General features: G+C 35.6%; 1 protein-coding gene across 1 annotated transcript; it reads right to left on the bottom strand.

Annotated features, from left to right (window-relative positions):
- Window positions 1-1,165: 1,165 nt before the first annotated feature.
- On the bottom strand, window positions 1,166-8,304 carry LOC113108425 (probable UDP-sugar transporter protein SLC35A5). Its single transcript, XM_026271554.1, has 7 exons — window positions 8,219-8,304; window positions 7,440-7,608; window positions 7,215-7,313; window positions 5,033-5,166; window positions 4,351-4,418; window positions 3,494-4,262; window positions 1,166-1,677 (listed from the first exon to the last, which is right to left on the bottom strand). Exons 2-7 carry the CDS (start codon window positions 7,585-7,587, stop codon window positions 1,609-1,611), a joined length of 1,287 nt encoding a protein of 428 aa, XP_026127339.1. The 5' UTR covers window positions 7,588-7,608; window positions 8,219-8,304; the 3' UTR covers window positions 1,166-1,608.
- Window positions 8,305-8,730: the final 426 nt, after the last annotated feature.

The following is an 8,730-nucleotide window of genomic DNA, read 5'->3' as shown; positions in this document are numbered from 1 at the left end:
AGCTAAAACAAACATTTTATAATAAAAAAATTGCATTACACGCTGAACTCAAATCTATCAAATAATGTGAAGTTCAGTATCCCATCAATCAGTGTCAAGTCATTTGTGGTGAACAAAAGGCACAATTTTCTGTATATCGATCATATGTTGTTTATGTGCACCTGCACACCTGTTTTTTTGACACGCACGTTTTGTGTTTCAGGAAGTGCAACGGTGGAGCGCGAGGGCATTTCTGCCACTCTAGTGAGGGACATTAGAAACTATTTCCAGATCAGTCCCGAATACTTCTCCATGCTGCTGGTGGGAAAGGATGGAAATGTCAAGTCCTGGTACCCGTCCCCCATGTGGTCCATGGCCATCATCTATGACTTGATCGACTCCATGCAGCTCCGCAGACAGGAGATGGCTATCCAGCAGTCTCTAGGCATGCGCTGCCCGGAGGATGAGTACGGTGGATATGGCTACCACCATGGCTATCATGAGGGGTACCAGGATAGTTATCATCAGGGTTATTAGGGTTATTACGCTTTCATAAGACCAGTGTCAGGGTAGGAGATAACTAAAAACTTCCCTTTTAACTGGTTTTACATTTATCGTATAGAGCTGTTCATTCTTAAAGATGCATCTCCTCTGCTTTACATCTGTCTCTTAATGTTGGGGTATATCGTTTTACATCTATGGACAAACTCTTTTGTAGATAAAGACGTAAACAAAACATTTGTATTTATTGGATGTCTTCTCTATAAGAAGTGATCGTTTTTAAAGGTCACAACCTGCTTTTTCTTGTTAAACAATGTTTTGATATTGTTACTCTATTTTTAAAGAGCACTGTCGCTTTGTGTCTTATTTATAAACGTATAAATTGTACTTTAATTTCAATAAAAATATATTGTATTGCTATCATGCCTTTTGATATATGTTTCCAAACATTGCAAGTCAGCTCTATTTTTAGCTGAACTTTTTTAGAATACAGTTGAGATTTGAAGGCACTCAAATATAGGTATATCAAATATATTCTTAAGCACAGTCAAATTAAGTAGTTGACTTTTTCTTTGCTTTGCTCCCTCCGTTGGTCAGTAATATATCAGCAATTGCCACAAAATAGCAGTATTATTAAGAATTTAAATAAAAACTTATTTTAAAAAATATATTTTAGCAAGTAGGATTAAAATATGGATGTTTATTATTGCAAAAATCCAAGTATTTTTAAAATGTCAACAAAAACGACATCATGCACAATATTACACATGCTTTGAATCGCAATTACATTCCCATTACAGAAGTACATTAAAATTTAAACAAGCTCCTCTTACATTAATACTATCACTGTCACTTAGTCAACTACTATATGAAGGAACCAAGAATAGACCAATCAATAAATATGAAAGAAACACTTTCACAAACCCCCATGAGTTTGATACATGCTCATAATGTGTAAACAGTTTGTAGAAGAAGAAAATAAACAACTCTTTAATCACTTTGCATGTCACCCAGACATTCCATGTGACTGAAACAATTACCAGTCATTATAATACATTTACATAATACATATAACGGCTGATTCCAGAATATTTACATGATAATTAGAGAGATGAGATCAAAACAGACTCAGAAAGATTCTTCTTCAGATTCACTCTCTGTGTTAGCCTTGGTTAGTCTCTCCAACTCCTCCCCATCCTAAAAGAAAAACATAAAACACAATCATGAACTACCACATACATTCTTTTCAGACCACTGCAGAAAAACATGACAGCTTTTAGGGACTATATATATATATATATATATATCTTTATAGATACGTAATCGGTGTACAATCCAATGAAGAAAGTTTGTATCAGTTTTGGAATTTTTTGTAGAGACCATTCGTACAGAAGATAGCCTCGTCTTTTAAAAACGTGAGAGGCAGCAGAATGGAAAAGACTGCAGGCCATCAAAACATTAATAAAAGCATTTAATTTTTTTTTTTAAAGTGCTCAAGCAAGACACAGAAAACGGAATAGCAACAGAATATTCAAACACACTCCTTCAGATAAAGACTAAAATGTATTCTGGATTGACACCACGAAGTGTTTACGGAGTAATTTAATTTTCTAAAAGAACTTAAACCAGAACAAAGTAATAAAATATGTTTAAGAGATACTGGAATAAGTATGGGTAATAATAAGTGCTGGGTAATCACTTGTAAGGGATGCAAGACATGACTTTGAGGCTGTAATTAAAGCTGCAGTAGGTAACTTTTGTAAACATCTTTTACATATTTGTTTAACCTGTCATTATGTCCTGACAGTAGAATATGAGACAGATAATCTGTGAAAAAAAATCAAGCTCCTCTGGCTCCTCCCAGTGGTCCTATTGCTATTTGCAGAAATACACCGCTCCTGGTAAGAAACGACCAATCAGAGCTGCGGTCCGTAACTTTTTTGTGCTCAAGATTTACAAAATGTATGAATACACCATGAATGGATTTTAGCCTGTCCTGAATCACTAGGGTACACCTATAATAACGGTTTATATTCAGACTATTTTAGATTGCTTCGGGGATACCGCGGCGGAGTAACCCAGTACCTTTGTGATTCTTCATAGACATAAACAGAGAGAAATAGCTCCGGCTACGATGTTCTTCCTGCAAGACGCAAGCAGTTCTGTTTATTAACCGCTAGAGCGTCAAAAGTTGCGGACTGCAGCTTTAATAAGAAATGTTTCTGGTATGAAGTCTTTATATGGTCTAATGCTTAGATGATAGCATTGGCTTCAGCAGTTAACCGTAAACTCTGACTGCAAATTCTACTTCCATGTATATGATAATTAGGGCTGGGTGATATATCTAATGATATGGTCATGCATATCTAGTCAGTAAATCTGGTACCGTGATTAGCGCTAAATCACCATCACATGCTTTCAAATGGAGCGGCACTTAATAGACAGAGCTGTAGATCACTGACAAGCTACGCAATATCATGCTCATTATCCCACATGAATCGCCTTCAAATTGAAGAAGGTTAGAGAAAAACGTACTGTGCCATGGTATAACAGTAATACTCACTCTCTCAAGAAAGAAACTCGTAGTCTTGAATGCAAATGGAGAAAAACTAACTTGGCCGGTTTAAGAATTGCATGGAAAAACAGTATGTCCAGCTATAGACAGGCTCTAAAAACTGCTAGGGTAGAGCATATACACAAACTCATTGAAAATAACCAAAACAATCCAAGGTTTTTATTTAGCACAGTGGCTAAATTAACAAATTACCAGACGCCACCTGATTCAAATATTCCATCAACGTTTAATAGTAATGACTTTATGAATTTCTTACTCATGCTTACTTAATTGGATCATAGTTTGCCCGACCTCCTCTACAAAGACCTCGTTGATTATACTGTCAGAGTGCACTTCAAAAATTAAGGTGGAAACGAATAACTCACATGGAATAAATGATCAACTGAGATACAAAGGGACCTTTTTAAATCTTAAAGAATGTTTCAAAATGACTCTTACCCCTCTTGACCTCTCAAACACCTCGCCATTGATGACCCGGAGCCTCTCTTGTTGTAGTGCGTACTCTGGATCCTTCAGTTTGCTGTTGTGGTAGATAAAGATGGCTAGCAGTACTACAGGCGCCTGCAGGAAGAAATCCATCGATGGATGAAAGTCAAACAGGAAGAGAGAGAGCGCAGTGATGATGACTGTGGTGATCTGGCCTGTAAGCACATGGAACATGTTGTCACGGAACTTGAGAATGAAGGCCACCGACAGGCCTAGGGCAGCTGTGACGAAGACCAGAGCGATGGAGAAGATGTTGTGTCCGTAGAGGAGGCCGCAGTGTAGTGTCACATCACGGTAGTCAGAGTGCAGGAGCAACGTGAGGCTGTTGAAGATCAAACCAAACAAATACAGCTTGCTGTTCTGGATGAAGATGCTCTCCACTAGCTGCTCCCCCTCTTTGAGGATCTTCTCATTGTAGATGTTGGCCAGTGCAGAGATGAAGCACTGCAGCAGCAGCAGGACGTAACCCAGGCCGAAGCTGTTCAGCTTGTGGATGACCTGGCTGTCCCACAGCTCACGTTTCCAGTATGTTTCATTATAGTTCTGATGCTCTGGCTCGGGATGGGCGTATTTTAGGCAGCTGTTGGAAGGGGTGGAAATGTGGGCTGGGTGGATGCCATGTACAGCAATGGCATGCTGGTCACCACTGCCAGTGGTCAATGACACAATGGACAGGAACAACACGATCAAAGATGCCCACTGCACCCAAGACAGGCGCCTCCTGCAGGTCAAAAGATGGAAAGTCAGTAACAGATACAAAATTTTTTTTCAAGGATATTAAATGGATATCAAGAAATTATGGTACTTACTTTAGAACAACACGGAAGAGAATGGCTGTTGTAAAAATTACAATGTTGGAAAACATAACTGCCATGGCCTATTAAAACATGAGAAAAACATTAATGTTGTTATCGTTCGTAAGTTTGGGGTGAATACAATTTTTCCTTTAAAGAAAATGACGGTACTAATTTTTCTCTGAAAGTTGATCAAAAGTGATACATGTATTTGTAATGTTACAAAATACATTATTTCAAATAAATGCACTTTCTATTCTTTGAAGAATGCATTGTGATTTTCACAAAAATATTAAGCTGCACAACAGTTTTATTATTAACATTGAGCACCAATTCAGCATATTAGAATGAATTGTGAAGGATCATGTGACACTGAAGACTACAACAGTTGCTGAAAATTCAGCTTAGCATCACAGAAATAAGTAAACCTGTTATTTTAAATTGTAATAATATTTCACAGTGTAACTGCTTTCGCTGTATTTTTTAACAGTATTCACTGTATTTTTCAAACAAATGCAAATACAATCTTGCAGATCCCAATTAATTTAAAGCTTACGAATACATTTATTTAATATATACGTTTACATATTATTTTTAATATATACATACACATTACTAAAATATTTTTATATAAAGTAGTAAGTGCTTTCCGAGTCATATTTATCCATAACTATAAACGTATAATATTTCAACGTACTGGTTGCAGATAGGTCATCACATAGAAGATTATGAGGTTATCAAGGAAGTAGAGAAATGCAGGAACGGACCATTTCAGGTAGCTGAGAAAAGAGGCACCAGATGAACAGCCCAAATCTTTATAAGAGCGGCCCTCTGGAAAACAAAAGAAATGCTTGTAGTCCCATTACAAATAAAATGTACAGTAAGCTGAAATAACTTAGGTAATGTAATGGGTTATAGTTTACAGGTTACCCTATTTAAAATGTTATAAGGAATATAACTATTTCAATTACTTTATTAAAGTAATGTAACTGATAACATTTGATTACTTTTCTAAATTTCAATTAACAAATTGGGGTGGTTAATCATTTTGAAACATGTAAACCAGGCAGTGATCTACAATGTTGATCAGTGTTAAAAGAGTATATAACTCAACACTGATTACTGTCAGACTTCTCAAAATCCTTCATCACTTGAATTAAGATGATTAAAATGTACATTTAAAGCACAGCTAACACAAAATCTGACTTTAGCAGTTTTTTTTTTTACTTTGAGATCATTCTGAGGATAATTACAGATTTAAAATCATAAGAAATAATTGAATAGCTATGATACTGTTTTTGAAATTAAATCTTTGCATAGCTATGACAGGAAGCACTGGCATCTAACAATGTCTTGGTGAAAAAAGGACATCTTAAGAAATAAAGCATATGCATAAACCCAAATAAGAATTAAAAAATAATATTAAACTCCCGAAACAATGGTGTCTTGTATTTCTAGAGCAGTCAATGCAATTTGAGAAACAAATTAATTAGATCTTTATGTTTGTGAAAATAACCGCCTTAGTAATCATTAACATTTTCATAAGTAACTGTAATTTAATTAGGGATGCACCGGTTGACCGGCCATAAATCGGAACCGGACGGTTTTTGCTTAAAATACGCGATCGGCAATCGGCCGGTTTTTGGTCTTTTTTCGGCCGATTTTTCCGGAAGTGCGCTCGCGTGCACAGACTATATTGTAATCGTTCGCTATGTCATTTGTGTGGAAGTATTTCCAAATCTGTGCTCTGGACACAGGCAGCCGATCAGTACTGGAAGTGCAGAGCTTCATGTCTGAGGCACAGAGATGGTCAGCTGAACTTCTCACGTGTTGGATGAGAAACGAAACGGACTAAACTGTGACAAAACTGAAATGTTTTTTTTTTTTATTAGAACTTGCATACACGTTTGAAAAGCCAGAAATAAATGTCAGTTATGCATTAGGATGTTTATTTTTATTTTACCTTAAAATTACATAGACTTTATTTGATTTAAAAATCACCTGCTGTAGCACACTGACAAAAAGTGTTTCATTCATCCAATTAAAACATTTTAGGGTAATGATTAACATCTATATTTTTTTAGTTGAGACAATAAGTTACTTATTTTTCATTGGCTCAAGTAAAAATATAGATGTGAATTCATTATCCTATTTTTTTTTTTTATTGGATGAATGAAACACTTTGCATCTTTGTTTTATTCGCACAAACATTATTTGATTTTAACATTTTGGAAAATGTATTTATATAGCATAGTTTTATTTAGTCTCACTGGTAAAGACCCTAAAACCAAATTTAAAAACTAAAATACTGAATGCTGATTAAGAAACATGTTATTGATTGTGTGTTGATTGTGTTGTTTGGATTATAGAACTATGCAGTTGTTGCCTTTAATTTCACATGGATACAGTTAATCTTTTAATTAAGGCCAGTTCTCTGTAGTTTCAACCCAATTCAAAAACAAAAGCTAAATGCTGATGTCTGTATCATCTATGTTTGTATTAAATGTAGGCTACTTATTGTGCAGTTACTGCTGTTAATTTCAGATGGTTACAGTTATTGTTTTCAATAGCCAAAAGCAAGTTTGGCCTATTAAATACCAAATATCTTGTTTATGCACACTTTCCTTCTTTCTTGTTTGTTGCTTAAAAAAAAAAAAAAAAAAAAAAAAAAAAACGGAAATCGGTATCGGAATCGGCCAGTTTGTTTGTAAAAAAATTGGTATCGGAATCGGCCATGAAAAATCATGATCGGTGCATCCCTAAATTTAATTACACTTTTTTTTCTCATTAAACGTAACTAATTAAATGTAACTAAAGTGCTTAGTATGTTAATGAGTATGGTTTGAGAAAGTAATTTAAGGACAATGAATCTGACTTACCTCGAATGACCACCCGTACTGACATCACTAAACAAAATATTAGTTTGATGGCCTCTGCCATTAAATTCACAGATGCAGGAAGAAAGTCATATTTGTTTGCTGCAGGTAAGAAAAAAATTGTTGCAACAATATTTAAAATGCACATTGCAAACAGTAAACTATTGGTGGTAAGGAATCATAGAGTACATTAAGTTGCTCTGTGGTGGTGGTGTAATATTATGTTACCTTCATTGGCCGAGAATTTTAGTAATAAGATGCGACTGGTTCCCAAGGTGACAAAACCCGGACCCAGAACTAAAGTGTAGGCTGAAGATCTTGAGCACAGCCGTGAACAAGGACAGCAGCGACGGCATGAAGAAGAGGATGGGGCCATTATGGACGGAGTATGCCAAGGCTGTTCACAGAAGAATGAACAGGATCAGTGAGAAAACATCAGACAATCATATCAATCACAACACTGAACCACCAATAAAAAAATGAAATAAGAAATCGCATAAATTAGTCTCTCCAGCACTTTCACACTTTGTCAAGACGCGTCACATTCTGTATCTAGCGCTTTGTTTTCTACATGATTCACAAGCACACATGATGAGAAAACCAACAAAATATGCATGAAGTCACTGAATGAGGGATGACTATTGTGTTTTCAGTGTTTACACACAGTTCAGAAGGAACACGGACATTCTGTCTTTTGTGAAGACAGCGACATCATTTAGTGCAACACTGTTTAAACATCGAACCACAAAATGGATAGATGATTACGACATTATCTTAGAGATGACATAGAAATAGTTTACATACATTCTGGATGTAAAAGAAACACTGATGCTAGAAAGCAAAATGATTCTAAAAGTCACATTGGTGTTCATCACAGTCATTCAGCGTGATTGTTATGATGCTAACGGCGCAAAGAAAAACGACAGGATATTCACAATGTATCTAATATAATGCGAATTTGGCGATAAATCACAAATAAATTAATATTCGGTGTTTTATTTACCTACCCATATGTTCTCACTTGAACTAACAACCTGCCCACGGCTTCCGTATCTCTGAGCATGCGCATAATAGAGCTACGTCATCGTTTGGTTTAACGTTGCAGGGCAACACGCTTTGCTCATAAATAGTAATTAGATTATACTGACGTTCATTGGTCATATTACAAAGGTAAAGGCGTGGCTGGCTAATTAATATTAAAAATAATCTTTAGTCACAGTCGGAATAGTAAATTTACCCGCAAAACTAGCCTACATGTAGGAATGAATGTAAAACTGAATGTAAACAAAAACGATTTGTTTCTTGCTTGTTGGATAAGGTATAAACAGTTTGGATATGGGCAGAAGAACAAACAGTGTAAAGTTAGCCTACATAAAAAAAACTTTAAGCATTTCTTTTTAATATACTTTAGAGATGTAAATATAGTATTTTTAAGTATATGCTTAATTATGACTGAATAATTTAGAGCTTTCTTTTCAAATAACAATGCCTAAAATGAGTTGTAACATTTTGCTCTCAC

This window comes from Carassius auratus, chromosome 9 (genome assembly GCF_003368295.1).
Source record: "Carassius auratus strain Wakin chromosome 9, ASM336829v1, whole genome shotgun sequence".
Classification (NCBI taxonomy): Eukaryota; Metazoa; Chordata; class Actinopteri; order Cypriniformes; family Cyprinidae; genus Carassius; species Carassius auratus.
The sequence above is the reverse complement of the archived record's forward strand: the minus strand, read 5'-3'. Positions and strand labels throughout refer to the sequence as shown.